We start from the raw sequence: 27,552 nt of genomic DNA on the forward strand, positions 1-27,552 counted from the left end.
TAGCCCAAAGCTAGTGTTGTCTTGAGGAGAGTGAGTAGGCCGAAGCCCGTTAGAGTTAGTAGCCCAAAGCTAGTGTTCTGAGGAGAGCGAGTAGGCCAAAGCCTGTTAGTCAGTGGGCCAAAGCTAGCATCGTCCAGAGGAGAGTGAGTAGGCCGAAGCCGGTTAGAGTTAGTGGGCCAAAGCTAGTGTCGTCCTGAGGACAGTGAGTAGGCCGAAGCTGGTTAGAGTTAGTAGCCCAAAGCTAGTGTTGTCTTGAGGAGAGTGAGTAGGCCGAAGCCCGTTAGAGTTAGTAGCCCAAAGCTAGTGTTCTGAGGAGAGCGAGTAGGCCAAAGCCTGTTAGTCAGTGGGCCAAAGCTAGCATCGTCCAGAGGAGAGTGAGTAGGCCGAAGCCGGTTAGAGTTAGTGGGCCAAAGCTAGTGTCGTCCTGAGGACAGTGAGTAGGCCGAAGCCGGTTAGAGTTAGTGAGCCAAAGCTAGTGTCGTTCTGAGGAGAGTGAGTAGGCCAAAGCCAGTTAGAGTTAGTGAGCCAAAGCTAGTGTCGTCCAGAGGAGAGTGAGTAGGCCAAAGCCAGTTAGCGTTAGTGAGCCAAAGCTAGTGTCGTCCAGAGGAGAGTGAGTAGGCCAACGCCGGTTAGAGTTAGTGGGCCAAAGCTAGTGTTGTCCTGAGGAGTGTGAGGTAAACCTCTGTGTGAGAGAGGCCTTGTGTAAAAAAGTTCCTCACCTTTTTCCAGGAGCTGCTGACTCTCCTCCTCTGGACACTGGCCCTCCGTGATGAGGAATTGGTGGAATTCCTTGAAGCCAATGGACTGGAAAATGCCATGTTGGTAGTCCTGGCTGAGAGGGAAGGGAAACATGATCCAAACCCGCAGGGAGGACAAAGTGCAATGCACACAGCATGCATCACATTCATGGCAGGCCCCTATTAGCCCAGGGACAGGGAAAATGTCACCCACAGGCAGCTCCTGGAAACAGACTTTGTACCATGTTGTCAAAGGCTTTCTTGACCAAAATCACTGGGTTGCTGTGAGTTTTCCGGGCTGTATGGCCATGTTCCAGAAGCATTCTCTCTTGACATTTCACCCACATCTATGGCAGGTATCCTCAGAGGTTGTGAGGTATATTGGAAACTGAGCAAGGGAGATTTATATATTTGTGGAATGTCCAGGGTGGTAGAAAGAACTCTTTTGTCTGTTTGAGGCAAGTGTGAATGCAGCAATTTGGCACCTTGATTAGCACTGAATAGCTTTGCAGCTTCAAGGCTTGGCTGCTTCCTGAATGAGGGAATCCATTGTTGGGAGGTGATTCAATGGCCCTGATTGTTTGGAATTCCCCTGTTTCCTGAGTGTTGTTTTTTTATTTACTGCCCTGATTTTAGAGTTTGTTTTAATACTGGTAGCCAGATTTTGTTCATTTTCATGGTTTCTCCTTCCTGTTGAAATTGTGCACATGCTTGTGGATTTCAATGGCTTCTCTGTGTAGTCTGACATGGTAGTTGTTGAGGTGGTCCAGCACCCAAGCCTGGAAGCTGCAAGGCTATTCAATGCTAATCAAGGCGATCAATTGCTATAGGAGCCCCCGGTGGCGCAGTAGGTTAAACCCCTGTGCTGGCAGGACTGAAGACCAACAGGTCGCAGGTTCAAATCTGGGGAGAGGTGGATGAGCTCTCTCTACCAGCTACAGCTCCTCAAGCGGGGACATGAGAGAAGCCCCCCACAAGGATGATAAAACATCAAATCATCCGGGTGTCCCTTGGGCAATATCCTTGCAGATGGCCAATTCTCTCACACCAGAAGAGACTTGCAGTTTCTCAAGTCTCTCCTGACACGACCAAATTTTTTTTTGCTATACTGGCCTGAGTAGGATAAACAAAGGTCCCAGAACACAAGTTGGAATTGCAGTCTGTTAGAGTAGTCAAACTGGAGTCCTTGAGTCAAACCAATAGTTGTTTTAGGAGAGTAGAGAACACCGAATCAGCTGCGTGGACACAGGAAATACCACAGGTGTGGATTTCACAGTGATTACACTGAAGAAATATAAACCTCGCTTGCCTAGTTTCCAACAGACCTCACAACCCCTGGAGGATGCCTGCCATAGATGTGGATGAAACATCAGGAATGCTTCAGGAACGTGGCCATACAGCCTGGAAAACCACAGCAACCCAGACTTTGTAGCCCTTAGCCCCTCCAGAATCAGAGGAAGGGGCACCCAAAGGCCATCTAGTTCACCCTCATTCTGCCAGGCAGGAAAGTGCAGTTCAATAGATAACCATACAGCAAAAAAGAATCTAGTTCAGCCCTATTCATGACAGGAGGCACCATCCAATCGCTCCCAAAAGATGGCCATCTAGCCCCTGCTTAAAAGACCTCCAGAGAAAGGCAGCATTGGCTTCCAAGGCAGTCTATATTCCACTAGAGTTGGAAGGGACCCCCAAAGACCATCCAGTCCACACTCCATTCTGCCAGGCAGAAAGACACCATCCAACTACTCCTGACAGATGACTATCCAGCCTCTATTTAAAGGCCTCTAGAGAAGGAGACTACCAGGCCAAAAATACCCTTCCAAGATGAAAGGGCATGAACCTGTTGGAAGCTGCCCACTTTTCGTTCCCCAAGGTCATTGCAGAGACCCCTCCTCACCAGTTCTCCGCCACCTTCTGCTGGTTGTGCCGCCGGTGAAAACTGCGCAGCTCCTCCAAAAGCCCAGCTTGGAGCATGGCTTCCACACGTTGATCCAGGCGCTCCTCCAGGACTGAAAAGAAAGATACCCACTGAGCACCCAAAGAGGACTGAGAAAGTATAGATCAGGCTTAAGCGGCTGAGGAGGAAAAGGAAGGGCCTGAGGCTGTTAGGAATTGTGGGAGTTGGAGTCCAAAACAAAGGAGGGCCCAAGTTTGCCCATGCCTGCTGTAGACTAAAGAAGGCCGTTTAAGACTTACCGTCCCTCAATGCTGTGAAATCACAGGAAAGGTCTACAGAGACACTCGCTGGAACACCTCAGCAAGCGAGAGTCCAAAAGTGGCAGGCTCAAACCCAGAACCTCAACCAATGGCTGATACCAAATGAGAGACTCCCCTCTGGGCACACAGAAGACTGGGAGACTTGGAAGGCGCTGAGCAAACTGCGCTCTGGCACCACGAGATGCAGAGCCAACCTCAAGAAATGAGGCCACAAAGTGGAATCCACAACATGCGAGTGTGGAGAAGAGGAAACCACAGACCACCTGCTGCAATGTAAGCTGAGCCCTGCCACATGCACAATGGAGGACCTTCTTGCAGCAACACCAGAGGCACTCCAAGTGGCCAGATACTGGTCAAAGGACATTTAATCAACTACCAAACTCACAAATTTTGTATTTTTTGTTTGTTTTGCTTTGTTCTGTTAGAAATGTAATATAATTGACTGGTTGTCCTGACACGACAAATAAATACAGGAAATTCTGCAGTTCTGTAAGCTCTTTTGCCTTTTGTGTTGAGGAGTGCAGGTACCTCACCAAACTGCAACTCCCAGGATTCCATAGTATTGGGCCATGATAGGTGTCCCAATTGGCCATCTAGTGTCAAACTGCATTCACAGTGTACGTAGGTGTGCCCTTTCGCATGGGAAGAAGCGCAAAGCATTGGGGCCATGAGCTTCTGGCCAATCCTTCCCTTCTTTTACCTGCCTGTTCTGCATAAAGCCAGAAGATGCAAGGATTGGGGTACTTCAGGGGTCCCCCCAAGGGTCCCCCACCTTCCTCCTCATGTTGCTGCCGCAGGAGCTCGCTGTGCGGGACGCCAGTTTCCTCAAAGATCTGCAAGCTCCTGTCAGAAAGAGAAACCCAGAGACGTCTTCGAGGCAAGAAGGGGATCTAAAATGCCCAACTTTTCCCATATTTTTATACACACATACATAATTGGTTACGCAGATTCATTATAACAGTTATAATTACCACTTTTTTCTATATACTGGTACATTCGCATCTGGTTCCTGCTTTCCTATCGTTTACATTTATATCCTTGGTTGTGTAGTTTTCTGGGCTGTATGGCCATGTTCCAGAAGCATTTTCTTCTGATGTTTCGCCTGCATCTATACCAAGCATCCTCAGAGGTTGTGAGGTCTGTTGGAAACTAGGAAAATTGGGTTTATACGTATGTGGAATGTCCAGGGTAGGAGAAAGAACTCTTTCCTGTTGGAGGTAGGTGCGAATGTTTCAACTTGGCCACCTTATTAGTATTTAATGGCCTAGCAGTTTCAAGATCTGGCTTCTTTCTGCCTGGGGGAATCATTTGTTGGTAGGTGATTATTTCTTGTCTAGAATTCCCATTTTTTTGCTAGGTCATTAAATGCAGGAGCTTCTTAGTGCAAGTGGACACTCCAGCCATATACACATGCACATATTTTCAGTGTTATTGTGTGTGTGTGTATGTTTGTGCGTGTATAGATCTCAATGAGATGGAGGAAATAACAGGAAAAAACTCTTCCTACATCGGGACTTCCATACGACACCAGTCAGATTCTGGCCAAAGCTTCGTCACGATTGCAGAAATTAATTAATGTGCATTTTGGGCTGAGAAAGAATTCTATTTCATGGTGGGCCCTTTTTGTGAATAAGTCCGCCTCCTTTCTTATTGCAACCCCCTGGTTGAAATGGCTGGGGTGCTGCAGGGTGCATCTACTTTGCTGAATTAATGCGGTATGAAGCCCCTTTAGCTTCCTGGGAGTTGCAAGTTTGGTGGAGGTCTGGCAGAGAAGGCATAATAATAATAATAATAATAATAATAATAATAATACATTATTTGTATTCTGCCCTATCTCTCCAAGGGGACTCAGGCCTTGCAAAACTACAACTCTCGGGATTCCAGAGCATTGAGCCATGACAATTCAAGTGGTGTCAAATGGCCTTGATTTTACGTGGCTCAAAGTGATAGATTTCCAGGAATGTCAGTCTGATGGGGACCCAGCACTCTTTGGCAGAGAAGGCTGAAGGTCTTGTAAAAAATACAACTCCCCTAGTCGCAGAAGTAGTGTCAAATTTCATTCATGTTGCAGTATAGAGGCACTCCTCCAGGATCTCAGCTCCTTTGTCTACATTAGGTCAACATTCGGTCCCTTTGGGGTTGCCGTTATTTCCACCTCTGGTTGCTCAAGCCTCCTGAGGCAACGATGGATGGCAATGGTTCAGCCCCATCCTGGTAGCTCACTCCCAACCTCTTTCCTGACTTTTGGGGCAAGGCCAGGAACGGCAGGGCAAGACCGGGCTTGATCCGGAACCGTTTCCCACGAAAAGGAAGGCAGCAGGTGGCTCGGCCGGTTGAACAGCTCTGGCTTGAAGGAACCAGCCTGAAGGTCTGCTTCTCCAAGAGGCTTGGCCTAAGAGCCGTGGATCAGCAGCTCTTGCATGGAGTGTTGAGTATCTATCTATCTATCTATCTATCTATCTATCCATCTACTTATCCATCTACTTATCCATCTATCTATCTATCTAATCTAATAAATGTCAAAATATGTATATACAAGTAGAATCCTAGGGTTGAAAGGAACCCCAAGGGCCATCAAGTCCAACCCCCTTCTGCCCTGCAGGAAAAGCACAATCAAAGCCCTCCTGGCAGATGGCCATCCAGTCTCTGTTTTAAAGCCTCCATAGAAATGCTGTAGGACCCCCCCCCCCCCCCCCGCAATAGTATTAGCAGATGCTGGATAAATGTAGTTTCTGGTTGCTTGAGTGTTACTGTTAAAGAAAAAAAAAGGAGCCCCCGGTGGCGCAGTGGGTTAAACCCCTGTGCCGGCAGGACTGAAGACCGACAGGTCGCAGGTTCGAATCCGGGGAGAGGCGGATGAGCTCCCTCTATCAGCTCCAGCTCCTCATACGGGGACATGAGAGAAGCCTCCCACAAGGATGATAAAAACATCAAATCATCCTGGCATTCCCTGGGCAACGTCCTTGCAGACGGCCAATTCTCTCACACCAGAAGCGACTTGCAATTTCTCAAGTCACTCCTGACACAACAAAAAAAACTGTCTAAAAAAGTCTGAAATCATATTATTCCATACCATCAACTCTATACTGACTTAGCATTAATACTGTAATACAGAAATGTAAAGCAACCCCAAAGATGATGATGATCCCCCTCCTAAACAGGTTTATGATGAGTCTGGGTGGGCCTCATGGTCTCTCCCAACTCTAAGATTCTATAAATGTTTTGGAAGCTGGGCTCGAAACTTTCTGTTCATAGAATAATAAACGTTGGAAGAGACCACATGGGGCCATGATGCCATGCAGGAAAAGCACAATCAAAGCAGCCCCCACAGATGGCCACCCAGCCTCTACTTAAAAGCCTCCAAGGAAAGAGCTTCCACCGGACTCCAAGGCAGAGAGTTCCACTGTTGGAACAGCTCTTCTTATGATCAGGAAGTTTTTTTTCCTGATGTTCAGGTGGAATCTCCTTTCCTGCCATTTGAACCCATGTCTCCATTGATTCCTAGTCTCCAGGGCAGCAGAAAGGAAGTCTGCCTCCTCTTCTTTAGGACATACTGAAAGCCTACCTCACTATTTATCCTTTTGGGTTTCCCTCAATCACATATTTTATTCCTACCTTATCCTGCTAATTTTGTTTTGATTTTATATTGTGTTAATTTGCTTTATTTATGTTCCACCGGAGTGGAAATCATCTATCGGACAGATGGCAAGCTGTTTAACCTCAGCAGACTGAAAGCCATAACCAAGGTTACAACAACATCTGTTATAGAACTCCAGTATGCTGATGACAATGTCATCTGTGCGCATTCAGAAGATCTACAAGCCACTCTAAACACCTTTGCAGAAGCATACGAGAAGCTCAGCCTGTCATTGAACATCGAGAAAACCAAAGTGCTGTTCCAGCAGTCACTGGCCAATCCCTCTCCAATGCCAGAGATACAGCTTAATGGTGCAACATTAGAAAATGTTGACCATTTCCACTACCTTGGCAGCCACCTCTCCACCAAAGTCAACATCGACACCGAAATACAACACTGCCTGAGCTCTGCGAGTGCAGCATTTTTCCCAATGAAGCAGAGAATGTTTGAGGACCGGAACATCCGTAGGGATACCAAGGTGCTTGGTTATAAAGCTGTTGTCCTCCCAACCCTGCTATATGTCTGCGAGACATGGACTGTCTACAGACGTCACATGCAACTCCTGGAACAATTCCATCAGCGCTGCATCCATAAAATCCTGCAAATCTCTTGGGAAGACAAGCGGACAAATGTTAGCATACTGGAAGAAGCAAAGACTACCAGCATTGAAGCAATGGTCCTCTGCCATCAGCTCCGCTGGTCCGGCCACGTTGTCTGGATGCCCGACCACTGTCTCCCAAAGCAGTTGCTCTACTCCGAACTCAAGAACGGAAAACGGAATGTTGGAGGACAGGAAAAGAGAGTTAAAGATGGGCTCAAAGCCAACCTTAAAAACTCTGGCATAGACATTGAGAACTGGGAAGCCCTGGCCCTTGAGCACTCCACCTGGAGTTCAGCTGTGACCAGCAGTGCTGCAGAATTTGAGGAGGCACGAATGGAGGGTGAAAGACAGAAACGTGCCAGAAGGAAGGTGCGTCAAGCCAACCCCGACCGAGACCGCCTTCCACCTGGAAACCAATGCCCTCACTGTGGGAGAAGATGCAGATCAAGAATAGGGCTCCACAGCCACCTATGGATCCACGAGAATACTGATCCTGGAAGACTATCCTACTCGTCCAACGAGGGATCGCCTAAGTAAAAGTAAGTCTTACAATCAGGAAGTTCTTCCTGATGTTCAGGTGGAATCTCCTTTGCTGCCATTTGAACCCATGTCTCCATTGAGTCTTATAGTCTCCAGGGCAGCAGAAAGGAAGCCTACCTCCTCTTCTTTAGAACATACTGAAAGCCTACCTCACAGTTTATCCTTTTTGGTTTCCCTCAATCACATACTTTATTCCTACCTCATCCTGCCCATTTTGTTTCAATTTTATATTGTGTTAATTTGCTTTATTTATGTTATTTTTGCTACTGTACGTATTTTATTCTGACGCAATTTTTATTGTCTGCAGACTGTATTTTATTTTTTGCTGTATTGTATTTTTGGGCTTGGCTTCATGTTAGCCACCCCGAGTCCCCTTTGGAGAGATGGTGGCGGGGTATAAATAACGTTTATTATTATTAGTATTTAAATATGGCTGTCATAGTGTCTCCTTTCGTCCTTCTCTTCTGAATCTAAACACACCCAGCTCTTTAAGCTGCTCCTCAGAGGGATTATTCATGGTCTGCAGACCTTTAACCCCTTTAGTGGCTCTCTTCCTCTGGACCCCTTTCAGCTTAAAGTCAAGATCCCTCTGAAATAGTGCGGCCCAGAACGGGACACAGAGCTATTATTATAGGTGAGAAGGTCTGACCAAAGCAGAAGAAGCAGAGGGGCACCAGTACTTCCCTCGATCTGGACACTATACTCCTTTGGATGCAGCCCAAAATCCCATTGGCTTATTTTAGCTGCTGCATCACAGTGTTGGCTCATGTTTAGCACATTGTCTACAAAGACTCCAAGACCTTTTTCACATGCAACTCTGTTGTGGAGCCAGATATCTCCCATCCTGTATCTGTGTTTGTATGTATGCTACCTATTATGATTTACATTCTACTGCTACAATATGTCAATTCTGTATTGGTGTTTGATGTAAGTTTTTTAAACCTTTTTGTGTTTTTATCTATGTAATTTCTTGTACATATTTTATGTTCATATACTTTTGACTTTGTTGTTCCCTACCTCAAGTCATCAGGCTAGGTGGGTAATAAATAAAATGTATTATTATTATTATTATTATTATTATTATTATTATTATATCTTTTCCAATATGGCTCCTACATCCAGAGAGCACTGTGAACCCCACCAGTGACAGATCTGGAACAAACTTGGCACACAGACCTTTTATGACCAACTGGAAATACTGGTGAAGGGTTTTGGAATGGGGTGACCCCAGGATGATGGGGTTTGTAGGACACCCACATCCAGAGAGTATTGTGAACCCCACCAACACTGGATCTGGACCAAACTTGGGGCACAGGCACATCATGACCAAATTAGTGGCACGCTTTCAGGGCCTTGACCCAGGATGATGGGAGTTGTAATTCACCACACAACCTTATCCATTTTATAATGGGAACATTCATAAAATCCAAAAACAAATAACAGCCTATGGCTGACAATGGGGTTTCTCCTGGGAAAAAGGGCTTTCAATAATGAACTGTACTTGTAATGGCTTGTATTTAATAATTAATAATTATTTGCATTTGTTATTGCTGTATTCAAATTGGGACCGTTTCAAATTGTGTTGAGTCCTCTTTATTGTCTGAAACATGCAAAAGTCAAAATGCAGTTAATGAAATAGTTTATTCATGAATTGTGGGATTTATGAACTAGTTATTATTACTAAATGTAGATGTGTGATTACACAATGTATCTTAAAGGGAGTAGAAACCATTCGACAGAGAGTGAGAGGTCTGCTGATTGTGCTGGATGTCTGTTAGTTATTCTTGTTTTAGCATGTATGTTTTGTGTGCATTGCTTTGTTTTGCTGTGTTATTGTCATTTGTAGTAGTATTACAGTAGAGTCTCACTTATCCAACCTTCTGTATTATCCAATGCAGTCTGCCTCCCGCCCAGATCCACAGCTGTTTTAATACACTGCAATGTTTTGGTGCTAAATTGTCCTTGCAGAAGGCCAATTTCCATCTTGTCTCCTGCCTATATCATCTGTTGGAAGCAACCCCCCCCCCCCCCGGGCACCAACTGCTTCTCTGGCCAGAGTGAAGAGAGAGGGGGCTACAGTTGAAGACAGTTCCATCTTATCTCTTATGTTTTACTAATAAATATAATATAATATATTGCATATACATATAATATTTATAATATAATGTAATACAATATAATACTATTAATAATAATACAATACTGTAATTATATATTTTATATTACATGTAATATTACTAATAATATTACAAAATAATGGTGTAGTAACTGATATTTTACTATGCTAATAATTTAATATATTGTATGCATATATATCTTGTAAGCCGCTCTGAGTCCCCTTCGGGGTGAGAAGGGCGGCATATAAATTTCATAAATAATAATAATAATAATGTATTGTCGAAGGCTTTCATGGTCGGAATCACTGGGTTGTTGTAGGTTTTTTTGGGCTATATGGCCATGTTCTAGAGGCATTCTCTCCTGACGTTTCGCCTGCAAACATCCTCAGAGGTAGTAAGGTCTCTGAGGAGGCTCACTACCTCTGAGGAGGCTTGCCATAGATGCAGGCGAGACGTCAGGAGAGAATGCCACTAGAACATGGTCATATAGCCCGAAAAAACCTAAAACAACCCAATAATAATAATAATAATAATAACAATAATAAATTCTTAAATACAGTAATTACTACATAACGCTACCATGTAGTGAACTGCTTTTTCTGTCAATTTGTTGTAAAACATGACGTTCTGGTGGTTAATTTCTAAAATCATAACATAAATTGACTTTTAATAGGCTTTTCCTTAATCTCTCCTTATTATCCAACATTTTCGCTTATCTGACGTTCTGCGGGTCCATTTATGTTGGATAAGCAAGACTCTACTGTAATTTGAATGTTGATAGGGAAGATATTTTAAAAGTACAACTTTATAACTCCTTTGCTCATTTTATTGCAGTTATGTTATGTTTTCCTTTAAAAACCATTTTTAAAAAGTGAAAGAAGTAAGAGTTGGGGGTCCCAGGCAGCCCACCTTGGCAAGCAAGAGGCCCTTCTCCCAAAGAAGGCATGGGTTTGGATGGAGCAGATATAACCCAATTTATGTGACATTATTTCTGTTCCTGGGTTATAAATGTCATTTCCTAATTGGTTCTATCATCAAAACATGGAGAAAGTTTATTAAACTACAAAAATTTTGTTTGCGCAGGACATCCTGTAGCACATAAAAGTTTTTCAATGAATTGCGCATAGAGTCTCAACCCATTCATCCTAGTTTGTGGCAGCCACAAAAACAAAGTTTCTGGAGTATAATAACTATTTTCAAAGTAAGGACTACACAATTAAACAGGAAATAACACTTTCAAATGAGGAACAGAAAAAAAATCAAATTTTGTTACATACTGTTATAGCCAGATCTGCTCCTTGCAGATTGTGTGTGTTTGTGTCTCAGGAGCGACATGAGAAACTGCAAGTCACTTCTGGTGTGAGAGAATTGGCCATCTGCAAGGACGTTGCCCAGGGGACGCCCAGATGTTCTGATAATTTACCATCCTTGTGGGAGGCTTTTCCCATGTCCCCACATGGGGAGCTGGAGCTGACAGAGGGAGCTCATTTGCACTCTCCCCAGATTCGAACCTCCAACCTGATGGTCTTCAGTCCTGCAAGCACAAAGGTTGAACCCATTGTGCCACTGGGGGCTCTCCCTGCAGATGGGCCATTTCACCCTCCCAGAATCAATGATCCGACTATAATGCCGGCTTAATCCTTTCCATTGATACAGACCTGGCCACTTTGCGTTTGTCGTGTGGGTGCAGCTTGGAGGCCATTTCGGGGTCCACTTGACTCAGGCGCTGATGGAGCTCCTGGCCATCTAGTTTCTCCAGCTCTGTTTTCCGGTCCACCACAGATCCAGGGCTCTTCTCCTACAAACAGGCATTCACTCATTTGGAAGCCACATTCCTGCCCTCACTGCACAGTTAGAGCAGTCAGAAATCGCACAATGATAGTACTACGATCCCTCCTTCATTCTGTGGCATCCTGGGACTAGTTAAGTTTATGAGGGATATTTGGCATTCTCAGCCAATGAGTGATTGATCCTCACCAAAATTAAAATCCCACAATTACACAAAGGCAGCTAAATTGGCATCAAAGTGCTATATTGGTGCAATATGACTGGACGCTGTCGTTGGAAATAGCAACCTTCTACAAGCCTCCTATACTAGTTATTTTTTAAGTATATAATTCAGATCACTTACTATATTGTATGTATGTTTTGATGTGCAGTTTCCCCTTAACTCTATGTTGTTTGATGTTGTGGGAGGGACTACAGACCATATAACCAAATCTGGGACTATTCAGACTGAGACTCCATTTTAGAAGTTGTGTTCAGAGAGATAACCAGGTATATCAGTCTAACAACTGAGAAATCTAATTTGACTTGCAGGAATACTAGTTGATATTTACCACTAAGGAGAAGACTCACTCAAATGAGTATTGAACTCTTCTCAGGAAGATCATCTATGTAAATAAAAATGTAATGTTCGTTTGTGGGATTAACATAACTAAAAAACCAATGGATGAATTGACATCAAATTTGGACACAAGACACCTATCATAAAGACACTGAAAAACACATCAGAAGAGACTTAAAAACCAAAAAATACATTACAACGCATGCGCAAAACCACCTATATATACACAAACACACATATACACAAATATATATACACATACAAAACACATATACACAGACTGGGCCACAGCAACGCATGGTAGGGGACAGCTAGTATTTTATAAAAGGGTTATGATTAATCCAAATAGTATGAATACCAATTAGTATTGTGTTTTATTTATTTATTTATTTAAAACATTTATATTCCACCCTTCTCTCCCTGCAGGAGCACTATATATATAAACAAGATCACTATGCTGAAAAACACAACAGAAGAGACTTCCCAAATGTTTAGAACTATGTATTCTCGAAGGCTTTCATGGCCGGAATCACTGGGTTGTTGTAGTTTTTTTCGGGCTATATGGCCATGGTCTAGAGGCATTCTCTCCTGACGTTTCGCCTGCATCTATGGCAAGCATCCTCAGAGGTAGTGAGGATGCTTGCCATAGATGCAGGCGAAACGTCAGGAGAGAATGCCTCTAGACCATGGCCATATAGCCCGAAAAAAACTACAACAACCCAGTTTAGAACTATGTGATGTATTGGCAAATAATGCATGCAGATCTGAGTAGGGTGGCCTTCTGTAGCTGACAGATGGTCATTTTGTCAGTGCCAATTGTTTTTAAGAGCATACCAAGGTCTTTAGGCACTGCACCCAGTGTGCCGAACACCACTGGTACCACCTTTTCTGGCTTGTGCCAGAGTTATTATTGTTGTTGTTGTTATTATTATTATTATTATATTTCTTCAATTCTAAGACAACTTTCCCCTCTATATAAACATATCTAAAAATGGGGTTCACCTTAGAATTGCAGGTGTATCTTATTACTTTTATTGGTGGTGATGGTACTGATATTAGGGTGCCTCTGACAATGGTGGGTGTCATACAGTTGAAGAGTGAAGTTATTATTATTTTACTGCCACAAAAACACATTATGTCACAGCCAATGAGATCTAGATGCTGGATTCTGAATCACAAGATTACAAGTCGAACACTTCCCAAGCGTCTAGGACTGTGTGATGTATTTTCAAATGATGCGCACAGATCCAAGTAAGGTGGCCTTTTGCAGTTGACAGATAGTGATTTTGTCGATGTTGATTGTTTCTAAATGCCGGCTGAGACCTTTTGGCACAGCACCCAGTGTGCCGATGACCACTGGGACCACCTGTACTGGTTTATACCAGAGCCTTTGCAATTCGATTTTGAGATCCTGATAACGGCTGAGTTTTTCCTGTTGTTTTTCCTCAATGTGACTGTCACCCAGTATGGCGTTATTATTATCTATTATTATTATTATCATTATTCATTAATTAATTAGTAATATTATTAATTATTAAATTTTATTACTATTATTATTATTATTATTATCATCGTCATTATCATCACCTCCTATGGCAGCAGGTGGTACCAACCCCCAAAGGCCCTTTTTACCTCTGTGTCGATGAGGACCTTCCAAAGCAAAGACTCAATGTAATAATTGGTCCCGCCAACCACAATCGGGATCTTCCGAGCTGCAAAGATGTCTTCGATGTGGCCAGTTAAGGAACTTTAGAAAGCACGCATGGCCATCTGTTGGGAGGGCTTGAATTGTGCTTTTCCTGCATGACAGAAGGGGATGGACTAGATGGCTCTACAATTCAGCTGAATCTGGCTCAATCCTGCCAATTCCGACTGGTAGCTGCAGCCACTCTGCAGGATCCTTTTCATGGCTGCGTGCCACAGACTTGGATTATACACTGGGGAAGGATTTTTAACACAATTCCTGTTGAGTTTGCTTTATCAGCTGTTTTAGACTTAAATAAGCCTGCTGATTTCAAAACTGCAGTTAGTTTTCTTCTATCACGTCAAGTTTTTTCTCTACAGTGTATCTCAATGCTATGTTGGTCTAGGCTGCATCCTCGAGGGAAGGATTAGTGCTCTCCTCCTATTGGCTGAGAACAAACCTCCCTCGAGTGGAGATCACACTTGTCTAGGCTATCTGGCCAGGGTGGTCCATGCCTTAGTCACCTCCAGATTGGACTACTGTAATGCACTCTATGTGGGGCTGCCCTTGAAAACAGCCCAGAAATTTCAATTGGTCCAATGGGGGGCGGCCAGGTTGTTAACTGGTGCTCCTTACAGGGAGTGGTCAACCCTCCTGTTTAAGGAGCTCCACTGGCTGCCATTCATTTTCCGGTCTCAATTCAAGTGCAGGTGCTTACCTACAAAGCCCTAAATGGTTTGGGACCCGCCTACCTGCGTGACCGCATCTCTGTGTATGAACCCACACAATCTCTTCGTTCATCTGGAGAGTCCCTACTCACGATCCCACCTGCATCACAAGTGCGATTGGTGGGGATGAGGGATAGGGCTTTCTCGGTGGTGGCCCCTTGACTCTGGAACTCTCTCCCTAAGGACATCAGGCAAGCCCCATCGCATGGCAATTTTTAGGAGGAGCTTGAAAACGTGGTTGTTCCAGTGAGCCTTCCCAGAATAAGGAAACTCCAAGCATTTTGTCCACAACACACTTTATCAGAGATTCAGGATATCTGCAAACCCATCCCTCTCCAAACACCTACCCCTTTCTCCTGGTCATGCCCAGCACTTTTTAATTTTAATTATTACATTTGGCCCTGCCATAGTTTTTAATTGCGTCATTGTGTGTTGTTAATGTTATTGCTTTGCTTTGTTTCTGATTTATTTTGCTGTATTGTTGTTGTTGTTTTATTGTTGTATTTGGGCTCGGCCTCTTGTAAGCCGCACCGAGTCCTTCGGGAGATGGTAGCGGGGTACAAATAAAGGATTATTATTATTATTATTATTATTATTATTATTATTATTATTCAGTGAGACAGTATGGTGATTGGTTGTGTGCTGCTCTATATAGTGAATTATATTCCAAAGTGTAATCTGAGTTCTTGTCTGTATACAAGGAGTTAGCAGAAATTATTTATTTTTTATTTACATACATACTTATTAAGGAACCCCCCAGTGGCACAGTGGGTTAAACTGCTGAGCTGCTGAACTTGCAGTTCGAATCGGAGGAGCCGGATGAACTCCCGCTGTTAGTCCCAGCTTCTGCCAACCTAGCACTTCAAAAACATGCAAATGTGAGTAGATCAATAGCGGGAAGGTAATGGCACTCCATGCAGTCATGCCAGTCACATGACCTTGGAGGCGTCTATGGACAATGCTGGCTCTTCGGCTTAGGAATGGAGATGAGCATCACTCCTAAGAGTCAGACATGACTAGACTTAATATACTTATCTACCTTTAATCATTTACCTTTACGTACTTATTTCCTTTCCTTCAGATCGTGCCTGCCTCTGCTATTTCTCGCCGTGAGTGCCTAAACAACCCTGGTTTGTTTTGTTATATCTGTGGCAGTTTCACCATTCCCACCCAGTCAAAGAACAAACATAAGTGCATTTGTCAGGTACGCCTATTTTGCATATTTTAAAGTAAAAGTTGGTGATCAAAATAAGTCTTGGGCCCCTCACAAGGCATGCAAGCAGCGTGTCGAGAGTTGGCAGATGTGGATGAAGGGAACACATGATAAATTGCCAGTGATTATTCAAGTCACTGCCACTTTTGTATAGTGAAAATGTCAAGATATAACAAGCAAAATAAATGAAAAATAGAGCACTCTAGTCTACCATCAGTTATACTCCCAGTGCTTCATTCAGCTGAAATCCCAGTGTCAATTTTCATTGAACTACCCTCTTTCAAAAAACAGGAGAATGTTTTTTTTTTTAATTTATCATGTCAGGAGCAGCCAGACATTTGTATTACATTTTTAACAAAACAAACAAACAGACAAAACACAAAGTTTGAAAGCTTGGTAGTTGATGAAATGTCCTTTGACCAGTATCTGGCCACTTGGAGTGCCTCTGGTGTTGCCGCAAGAAGGTCCTCCATTGTGCATGTGGCGGGGCTCAGGTTGCATCACAGCACGTGGTCTGTGGTTTGCTCTTCTCCACATTCGCATGTCGTGGATTCCACTTTGTGGCCCCATTTCTTAAGATTGGCTCTGCATCTCGTGGTGCCAGAGCACAGTCTGTTCAGCGCCTTCCAAGTCACCCAGTCTTCTGTGTGCCCAGGAGGGAGTTTCTCATTTGGTAACAGCCATGGATTGAGGTTCTGGGTTTGAGCCTGCTACTTTTGGACTCTCGCTTGCTGAGGTGTTCCAGCGAGTGTCTCTGTAGATCTTAGAAACCTATTTCTTGATTTAAGTTGCTGACGTGTTGGCTTATACCCAAACAGAGGATGGGCCGGAGATGTCACTGCCTTGGTCCTTTCACTATTGGCTGCTACTTCCCGGCGGATGTCAAGTGGTGCAATACCGGCTAAACAGTGTAGTTTCTCCAGTGGTGTATGGCACAGACACCCCGTGATAATGCGGCATGTCTCATTAAGAGCCACATCTACCGTTTTAGCATGATGAGATGTGTTCCACACTGGGCATGCATACTCAGCAGCAGAGAAGCATAGCGCAAGAGCAGATGTCTTCACTGTGTCTGGATGTGATCCCCAGGTTGTGCCAGTCAGCTTTCGTATGATATTGTTGCTAACACCCACCTTTTGCTTTATATTCAGGCAGTGCTTCTTGTATGTCAGAGCATGGTCCTGAGTGACTCCCAGGTATTTGGGTGCGCTGCAATGCTCCAGTGGGATTCCTTCCCAGGTAATCCTCAGAGCTCTGGATGCTTCTCTGTTCTTAAGGTGAAAGGCACATGTCTGTGTTTTAGATGGATTAGGGATCAGCTGGTTTTCCCTGAAATAGGCAGTAAGAGCCTCTTCGGAGAGCTTCTGTTCAACCATCTCAAAGCTCCCTGATTGAGCGGTAATGACATGATCATCAGCATAGATGAAGCTCTCTGTCCCTTCTGGCAATGGCTGGTCATTTGTGTAAATGTTGACCATGGATGGAGCAAGCACGCTCGCCTGAGTATGGTGAAGAAATACATGATGGCAACAATGAAGATATTGAATCTGAAGATGACTCAATTCAAAAGGGATTTGATCAGCATTAACTGAATAATTTGGGACTATCCAAAAAGGCATATGATGGCTGACTATTGTTGGGAGCATCGGGTGAGATTGTCCATAGATTAAACATTCCAGGAAAAGCTATAAGCTTACTTTTTTCCCTTTAATATGTCTGTTTGGTAGCAGAACCTGAGTACTTGTACACAGTTTGACTTACAGTAACAATATATAGCCTTGATGTGAATAAAATAAACTGTAAAAGGTAAAGGTAAAGGTTTTCCCCTGACATTAAGTCCAGTCGTGTCTGACTCTGGGGTGTGGTGCTCATGTCCATTTCTACGCCACTTTGAGTCCCCCTAGGGGTGAGAAAAGCGGTTTAGAAATACTGTAAATAAATAAATAAGCCGAAGAGCCAGTGTTGTCCATACACATCTCCAAGGTCATGTGGCCAGCATGACTGCATGGAACGCCATTTTGCATGTTTTCGAACTGCTAGGTTGGCAGAAGCTGGGGCTGACAGCAGAAGCTCACACTGCTCCCCAGAATCGAACCTGCGACCTTTCAGTCAACAAGCTCAGCAGCTCAGTGCTCTAACCCACTGTGCCACCGGTGGCTCCCAAAAATAAACTGTATACTCTGGTAATTTTTGTGAAGAATATTAAAAATTAACTTGGTATTTTTAATTACAAAAATGTGAGTCAAGCACTGAAAGGGTTGAATGGATGAAATGACTCAGCAAAAGCTGCAGTTCTATATATGCCGGTGTGCCTGTAGCTTAGTAGCCGTCTATCTGAGGTAAACCTCAGTGGGAGAAAAGTCTGTCTGTGAGAAGGCCTCACAGTGTGAGGTAGGCCTTTGTCTGTGAGAGAGGCCTCTGTGTGAGGTAGCCCTTAGTCTATGGGAAGGCTGAGTGTGAGGAGGCCTCATGTGTGAAGCTCCAGTGTAAAGGTTTGAACTTTATTTGTGTTATGGAAATCTTGCTCTTGTAAATAGTGCAACCATATTATTTTGCTATAAAGAAACGCCTCCTATGGAATAGATAACATTGGTCTGTGTGTTTTTGTTCTTTTAATCATTCTGGGTACTGGTGCTGGGTCATGCTGCTGCTAATAAGTTACTCTGCTGTATATTTATGAGGAGGGTCTTTCATTAATAAGCTCACTCGCCCAACAATTTCTCTTTATTATCCTTTGTATGTACATTTTGTATGGTTTTGCGAACAAAGGAAAGGTGTCCTGTACCTTTAAAAAGGTTGACGTGATAGAAAGAAAATTGTGGGATTTTTGGATTCAGAAGCCAAAAGTTAGTCAAAAGCAAGTCTCATATCTATCTCAATGAAAATTGTGTTTATTTCCCTACCTGCTTTTGATTGTAACTTTGACATCATGTGCTTGCTCAGAAAGGAAAGCTATGCAAACACCCCAAAGGGAAGGATATGATGGTGGCGGCCTTGTTCCTGAAGTCCACAATGGTGTAGTTGATGACCAAGGGGTCCACGAAGCTGAGCATGTGGTGTCTGCAGAGCTGTTGCTCCTGAGGAGAGGCTTTGTTGGTGATGATGTCCAAGCCCTTGTACACCTAAGGAAATAACACATACACATATATATATGTGTGTGTATGTGTGTGTGTGTATATACTAAAGTATAAGCCAACCCAAATATAAGCTGAGGTACCTAATAATAAAGTGTAAAATAATAAATGTAATAATAATAATAATAATAATAATAATAATGATAATAATAATAATAAAATAATAAATCTAACAAAAATAAAAGAGTAAAATACTGTAAATGTAATAATACCAATAATAATAGAGTATAATAAATGCAATAACAATAATAAATGGAGAAAAATAATAAATATTATAAAATAAAATAATAATAATACAGTAATAATAATAAAGAAATGATTCTTTCTTTTATCTAAGAGAATACCCTATATACTCGAGTATAAACCGACCGGAATATAAGATGAGGCACCTAATTTTACCACAAAAAAACTGGGAAAACGTATTGACTCGAGTATAAGCTGAGGATGTGAAATGCAGCAACTACTGATAAATTTCAAATTAAAATAGATACCAACAAAATTACATTAATTGAGACATCAGTAGGTTAAATGTTTTTGAATATTCACAGAAAACTCTAATTTAAGATAAGACTGTCCAACTCTGATTAAACCATTATTCTAACCTTCTTCAATGTCAATGTGCTTACAACAAAAATAAAGATAGTAAAATAATAAATGTAACAATAACAACAATAATAATAGAGTACAATAATAAATGTAATAAAAATAATAGAGTAAAATAATGTAAAATGTAATAACAATAATAGATTAAAATAATAAACGTAATAATAAAAATAAAGTAAAATAATAAATAGAATAAAATAATAAATGTAGTAAAAATAATAATACAGTAAAAATGTAATAATAACAACAATAGCAGTAAGATAATGAAAATGTAATAATACATGTAATAATAAATAGAATAAAATAATAAATGTAATAATAATAATAACAACAGAGTAAAATAACAAATAACTTTGACCAGAGTATAAGTCATGGGTGGCTTTTTCAGCCTTAAAAAAGGGCTGAAAAAAAATCAGCGTATACTAGAGTATATACGGTATCTTTCTAGATATATCTAGGTCTTCCAGAATGGCCCTAGGATCAGCCTCTGCTGGAAGCTGATCACAGAATAATCATATTTTATTATATTATTAATAATATAATTTATGTATAGCCCATCTTTCCTTGAAGCTCAAGTCTCAATGGAGGACACAGAAATTCCTAGAAAGATATCTCCTTTAGAAATCTCTGGGTCCTCCATCCAGAACGAGGAGCGGAAGTTAGACACAGAGTCATACAGAAGGAGGGAAGGAAAGAAAGAAGGAAGGCATGCAAACTGGAAGACTCCAGAAATCCTTTTCTGATGAAATCTGTGGATAATAATAATAATAAAAAAGAACTGCAAAGGTGGAGGATGGCTGCAATATGAAGTGGCAATAATTGTCAAAACAGCATCCAGAGAAGACAACGGATCCTTGCAGGACAGTGGGAGGATCTCAAGGGGCTAGAAAGCTCTTGGGACTCCGAACAACAACACTGTCATCAACAACAACATTGTCACCAACAACATCAAGGCCAAGGATAGTTTTGTACAGGCGGGTTTCACCGGGGGTGGAATCTTCCTTAGATAGTTTTGGGGATGGAGGGAAATCCTCTCTGCAAGGTAGGTGCTGTTCCCTCCCTAGATGCAAGCCTAGCAATCTGTAGCACCCTGGAACCCAGGCACTCTGCATGCGCCCAGGGGCTCCCCTATTTTCCTTCCTTCTTCCCCTCCCTCCTCCATGGATGTCTGAAACCTGGGCACTCTGCACATGCCTAGAAGCAGTCCCTCCCTGAAAAAGAGCAGTAACAAACTGGGAACTGGGCACTCTTCATGCGCTCAGGGACACTCCTTTCTGCCTTCCCTTTTTTCCTTCCTGAAAGTGGGCAACAGCACTCTGGAACCCAGGCACTCTACATGCTCAGGAGCACTCTCCTCCTCCCTGGAGCCTGGGCACTCTGCACATACCTAGGGGCCTTCCTTCCTTCTCTTGCTTCCCACACACAAGCAGCAGCACTCTGGAGCCTGGGCAGTCTGCACATGCCTAGGGGCCTTCCTTCCTTCCTGCACACAAGCAGCAGCATTCAGTGGCCTGGACACTCTGCACACGCCTAGGGTCTTCCTTCCTGGATGTCTGGAGCTTGGGCACTCTGCACATGCCTTGGAGTTTTCCTTCCTTCTTTTCCTCCCTGCACACAAGCAGCAGCACTGTGGAACCTGGGCACTCTGCATATGCCTAGGGCCTTCCTTCCTTCCCTCCTTTCTCCCTCCCTGGATGTCGGGAGCTTGGGCACTCTGCCCATGCCTTGGGGCCTCCCTTCCTCGAATCAGAATCAAAGAGTTGGAAGAGACCTCATGGGCCATCCAGTCCAACCCCCTGCCAAGAAGCAGGAATATTGCATTCAAAGCACCCCTGACAGATGGCCATCCAGCCTCTGTTTAAAAGCTTCCAAAGAAGGAGCCTCCACCACACTCCAGGGCAGAGAGTTCCCCTGCTGAACGGCTCTCACAGTCAGGAAGTTCTTCCTCATGTTCAGATGGAATCTCCTTTCTTGTAGTTTGAAGCCATTGTTTAGTGTCCTAGTCTCCAGGGAAGCAGAAAACAAGCTTGCTCCCTCCTTCCTGTGGCTTCCTCTCACATATTTTCCTTCCTGCATACAAGCAGCAGCACTCTGGATCCTGGACACTCTGCACATGCCTAGGGCCTTCTTTCCTTCCACCTTCCCTCCCTGAATGTCTGGAGCCTGGACACTCTGTACATGCCTAGGGCCTTCCTTCCTTCCATTCTCCCTTCCTGGATGCCTGGAGCTTGGGCACTCTGCACATGCCTAGGACCTTCCTTCCTTCCTTTCTCCCTTCTTGGATGTCTGGAGCTTGGACACTCTGCACATGTCCTGGGACCGACCGATCTTCCTTTCTTTCCTTCCTTCTTTTCCTCCCTGCACATAAGCAGCAGCACTCTGGATCCTGGGCACTCTGCACATGCCTAGGGCCTTCCTTCCTTCCTTTCTCCCTTCTTGGATGTCTGGAGCTTGGGCACTCTGCACATGCCCTGGGACCGACCCATCTTCCCTCCTTCTTTTCCTCCCTGCACACAAGCAGCAGCACTCTGGAGCTTGGGCACTCTGCACATGCCCTGGGACCGGCCCTATCTTCCTTCCTTCCTTCCTTCTTTTCCTCCCTGCACACAAGCAGCAGCACTCTGGAGCTTGGGCACTCTGCACATGCCTAGGGCCTTCCTTCCTTCCTTTCTCCCTTCCTGGATGTCTGGAGCCTGGGCACTCTGCACATGCCCTGGGACCGACCTTCCTTCCTTCTTTCCTCCTTTTCCTCCCTGCACACAAGCAGCAGCACTCTGGAGCCTGGGCACTCTGCACATGCCTAGGGGCCTTCCTTCCTTCCTGCACACAAGCAGCAGCATTCAGTGGCCTGGACACTCTGCACACGCCTAGGGTCTTCCTTCCTGGATGTCTGGAGCTTGGGCACTCTGCACATGCCTAGGGGCTTTCCTCCCTCTCTCTTGCCCCCTACACACAAGCCTCAGCACTCTGGAGCCTGGACACTCTGCACATGCCAAGTTTCCTCTTGCTTCCCTTCCTCTGGACCCCTTTTCCTGGCTCACCTGCATGGAGTCTGCACTGAGGAGCTCTCCACCGAGGCGGAGGGCCAGCTGGAGGGCGAGGCGGCTCTTGCCGGTCCCCGTGGCCCCCAGGATCACCACCAGCGGAGGACGCAGAGAGGAAGCCGCCATGGGAAGAGGGGAGCAGGAAGAGGAGGAGTCTTGGGAAGAGGAGGCGGGGCTCCGGAAGAGAGAATCCCTCTGACGTGTGTGTGTATTTGCATATGCAAATCGGAGCGTGACGCAATCATCCCTTGCCTCTCCTTGCCCTGCCAGCAGGGAAAAGAGGGGCTTTGTGCACATTAGGAATAAGGTGAACAAGGGCTGCTCAAAGGTGGTCAGGCAATGTTTTCATCTCTGTCCTGTGTTTGTAATCAGTATTTTATACAAATACTTTTTAATATCTGTCTTTTATAGAAGACATAATAATAATAATAATAATAATAATAATAATAATGTCTCTGGCACAAGCCAATAAGGTGGTCCCAGCGGTGATTGGCACACTGGCTGCAATGCCTAAAGACCTTGGCCTGCACTTAAGCACAATCGGCACTGACAAAATTACCATCTGCCAGCTGCAAAAGGCCACCTTACTGAGATCTGCACGCATTATTCGCCGATACATCACACAGCCCTAGACACTTGGGAAGTGTCCGATGTGTGATCCAATACAACAGCCAGCGTAGTGACCTTGTTTGCTGTTTACTTATTTATTTATTTATTTTACATTCTTTATATCCCACCCATATCAGCCCGCAGGCGACTCAGGGCAGTCTACATATCGGCACAATTCGATGCCTTCGATACATACGTTCAAAATATTGTTTCTAGTGCCACCTTTTTTCTTGATAGTTGAATAATGCTTCTTGTAAGTCAGAGCATGGTCCAGAGTGACTCCCAGGTATTTTGGGATTCCTTCCCAGGTAATCCTCAGAGCTCGAGATGCTTGTCTGTTCTTAAGGTGAAAAGCACACGTTTGTGTTTTAGATGGATTAGGGATCATCTGGTTTTCCCTGTAATAGTCAGTAAGAGTGAGGGAGACATCGTTTTTAAAAGGGGATTCTCATGGATGCTTTCAATGACTGTAAATCCCATATGTCCTGATTTAGAATCATAGAGGTGGAAGAGACCTCATGGGCCATCCAGTCCAACCCCCTGCCAAGAAGCAGGAAAATTGCATTCAAAGCACCCCCGACTGATAACCATCCAGCCTCTGTTTAAAAGCTTCCAAAGAAGGAGCCTCTACCACACTCCAGGGCAGAGTTTCACTGCTGAACAGCTCTCAGGAAGTTCTTGCTAATGTTCAGATGGAATCTCTTTTCTTGTAGTTTGAAGCCATTGTTCCGCATCCTAGTCTCCAGAGGAGCAGAAAAGAAGTCCGCTCCCTTCTCCCTATGACTTCCTCTCACATATTTATACATGGCTATCTGTCTCCTCTCAGTCTTCTCTTCTTCAGGCTAAACATGCCCAGCTCTTTAAGCCGCTCCTCATAGGGCTTGTTCTCCAGACCCTTAATCATTTTAGTCGCCCTCCCCTAGACACATTCCAGCTTGTCAATATCTCTCTGCAATTGTGGTGCCCAGAATTGGACACAATATTCCAGGTGTAGAATAGTGAGGTAGCATGACTTCCCTGGATCTAGACACTATACTCCTATTGATGCAGGCCGAAATCCCGTTACCAAAATCCCGTTACTAAATCCCGACTATTTACTCCCATATGTCCTGATTTGCAGAGGCCTTTGCTTGCAGAAGGTGGTGATAGTTTGGGGAAACGTTCCTGCAGAGTGAAAGTTATTTTTCAGGGATAAAAGTACATCAGGACAGAACTGGTTAGCTTGTACGCCCCTAGCTTGTACTCCCCTAATTTCCCAGCCGCTTGAAGTATCGACCTATAGGTATTTTCTAACTGAGTGTTCATGGCCGGAGAACAATAGACTATAGTTGTGCCATTGTTAAGATCTCACGTGTGCCTCCTTGCCTGTTAGAATTATGGAGAGCCAATGAACATCTGTGGTGCCAGTTTAGACCAATTAGATAATTGATTGCTGTAGACAAATGAGAATATGTCTTTAATTCTCTGTCAAAATGATAAAAGCCTTGCAGCCCCATTTGGGGGGGGGGGCTTTTATGCCCCATGCATTCTGTCCCTATTGGTTCTGCAGTTGGGATTCAACTTGTGGTATGTCTTCCATTACATCCGTCCACTTGAGCCCAGGGGACTCCTGGCAACGTGTAGAGGGCTGGAGAAGTACCAGTGAGCCATTGCCCCTACAAGAGCACCTAAAGCTTTGGAGAGCTTCTGTTCAGACATTTCAAAGCTCTCTGCTTGGGCGGTGATGGCATGATCATCAGCATAGATGAAACTCTTTCTATTTCTTCTGGCAGCGGCTGGTCATTTGTGTAAACGTTAAACATTGATGGAGCAAGCACGCTCTCCTGAGGCAGGCCGTTCTTCTGTTTTCGCCATCTGCTTCTCTGGCCCTGGAACTCAGCAAAAAAACTCCTGTTTTGTAGCAGATTTTCTATGAAGCAGGTGAGGTGGTAGTCCTTTGTGATATTATAAGTTTTTCTCAGGAGAAGGCAATGATTTATAATAACAATAATATTTAACCCTATAATAATAATAATAATAATAATAATAATAATAATAATATTTAACCCTATAATAGTAATAACAGCCAGTAGGTTGTTAGGAATTGTGGGAGTTGAAGTCCAAAACATCTGAAGGGCCAAAGTTTGCCCATGCCTGGCTTTATTGTTATTATCATCATCATAATTATTATTGGCTTAATTATTAATATTATTGTAGGGTTAAATATGGAGCCCCCGGTGGCGCAGTGGGTTAAAGCACTGAGCTGCTGAGCTTGTTGATCGAAAGGTCGCAGGTTCGATTCCGGGGAGCGGCGTGAGCTTCCGCTGTCAGCCCTAGCTTCTGCCAACCTAGCAGTTCGAAAACATGCAAATGTGAGTAGATCAATAGGTACCGCTCCGGCAGGAAGGTAACGGCGCTCCATGCAGTCATGCCAGCCACATGACCTTGGAGGTGTCTACGGACAACGCTGGCTCTTCGGCTTAGAAATGGAGATGAGCACCACACCCCAGAGTCAGACATGACTGGACTTAATGTCAGGGGACTACCTTTACCTTTACCTTTAGGGTTAAATATTATTATTGTTGTTGTTATTATTATGACTAGGTCTATAATTCTGTTTTCTTTTTGCCTTTAAAAGGATTTCTGTTTCGTTATGCGAATCTATAGGGACCTGGGATGGGGATGACAATAGCATACAAAGGGATGCCAATCTGGGTACCAAAGCAAAGAGGAGATGTGTTACCATGGCAACCAGGTTGGGAGGGGGCATCCTGGGCATGGGTGAGACTAGGTGGGGAAGGAGAAAAGCGATGGGCCTTTAAGGGTTGTTTCTGTAGCAACACAGAGAGGCAGGGAAGAGAAAGGATGGAAAGTCAGGGAGGATACTGTTGCCATGGCAACAGGAGGGCCTGGGTGGTGTTCTTCCACAGCAACAGAGGGAGGGATGCTGGAGGCACCTAGCAACAGGCATCTCTCGCCATGGCAACAAGGGAGAACAGGGAGCCCGGCTGGGAACTGGGGAGCCATCATTGATTGGCCGATTCTTGCAGCCTCAGCCCACATTTTGCTCACCCGGTGATGAACCCCAACCTGCCATTCAGTCAAATGCAAAAGGAATTGCAACGGACACCATGCGCTGGCTCATCCCTATGGAAGTCAATTGCATTTATGCAAGAACAAAGCAATGCTGCTAACGGTGGTGCAGAAATCAGGTGTGGTTCCTATGAGTTCCAAGATGAACCTAAAGCCCGCCTATCAGAAGACATTGCCTTCCTCTGGGACTTAGAGTGTGGCTCTCTTCTGAAGGTCACTCATTGGATAGGAGCCCCCGGTGGCGCAATGAGTTAAACCCTTATGCCAGCAGGACTGCTGACCGACAGGTCAGGGGTTCAAATCTGGGGAGAGCGGGTTGAGCTCCCTCTGTCAGCTCCAGCTCCCCATGCAGGGACATGCGAGAGGCCTCCCACAAGGATGGTAAAACATTAAACATCTGGGCATCCCCTGAGCAACGTCCTTGCAGAAGGCCAGTTCTCTCACACCAGAAGCGACTTGCTGTTTCCAAGTTGCTCCTGATCTACAGGTCAGTTGGTTCGAATCCGGGGAGAGCAGGTTGGGCTCCCTCTGTCAGCTCCAACTCCCCATGCGGGGACATGAGAAGCCTCCCACTAGGATGGTAAAACATTAAAACATCCAGGCGTTCCCAGGGCAACGTCCTTGCAGATGGCCAATTCTCTCACACCAGAAGTGACTTGCAGATTTTCAAGTTGCTCCTGACTGACATGTCAGTTGGTTCGAATCCGGGGAGAGCAGGCTGAGTTCCCTCTGTCAGCTTCAGCTCCCCATGTGGGGATATGAGAGAAGCCTCTGACAAGGATGGTAAAACATCAGGAATTGTGGGAGTTGGAGTCCAAAACACCCGAAGGGCCCAAGTTCGTCCATGCCTGGTCTAGACTGTAGAATAGATGCAGTTTGATCCCACTTTGCCTCGGTGCTGTGGAATCCTGGGAGTTATAATTTGGTGAGGCACCAGCCCTCTTTGGCAGAGAAACCTTGCAAAACAACAAATCCCAGGATTGCATATCATTGAACCATGGAAGTTCAATGGATGGTAAAACATCAAAACATCCGGGCATCCCCTGGGCAACGTCCTTGCAGATAGCCAATTCTCTCACACCAGAAGCAACTTGCAGTTTCTCAAGTTGCTCCTTACACGAAAAAACAAAACAAAACATTGGATTTCCATGGCTGAGCAGGGATTCAGATCCTGGATGCCAGATCTATTATCCTACATTCAAATCAGAATCTTCTTGCACAAGTATGCAGCGTTCTTACACAAGAAGGTTTCGTTGCGCAACTTGTTGA

The 27,552-nt window shown here is 44.4% G+C and overlaps 1 protein-coding gene across 1 annotated transcript in view; it reads right to left on the bottom strand.

Moving 5' to 3' along the window:
* Window positions 1-22,761, bottom strand: part of TRIT1 (tRNA isopentenyltransferase 1) — a 34,184-nt gene extending 11,423 nt beyond the window's left edge. Inside the window, exons 1-7 of the mRNA XM_067460635.1 lie at window positions 22,600-22,761; window positions 18,801-18,943; window positions 13,829-13,925; window positions 11,508-11,647; window positions 3,655-3,797; window positions 2,635-2,746; window positions 720-832 (exon numbers count right to left, since the gene is read on the bottom strand). Coding sequence (XP_067316736.1) covers window positions 720-832; window positions 2,635-2,746; window positions 3,655-3,797; window positions 11,508-11,647; window positions 13,829-13,925; window positions 18,801-18,943; window positions 22,600-22,728 — 877 coding nt within the window. The 5' untranslated portion in view covers window positions 22,729-22,761. The remainder of the gene's footprint in view (window positions 1-719; window positions 833-2,634; window positions 2,747-3,654; window positions 3,798-11,507; window positions 11,648-13,828; window positions 13,926-18,800; window positions 18,944-22,599) is intronic.
* Between the last annotated feature and the right edge of the window lie 4,791 nt (window positions 22,762-27,552).

Source organism: Anolis sagrei, chromosome X, assembly GCF_037176765.1.
Source record: "Anolis sagrei isolate rAnoSag1 chromosome X, rAnoSag1.mat, whole genome shotgun sequence".
Taxonomy (NCBI): Eukaryota; Metazoa; Chordata; class Lepidosauria; order Squamata; family Dactyloidae; genus Anolis; species Anolis sagrei.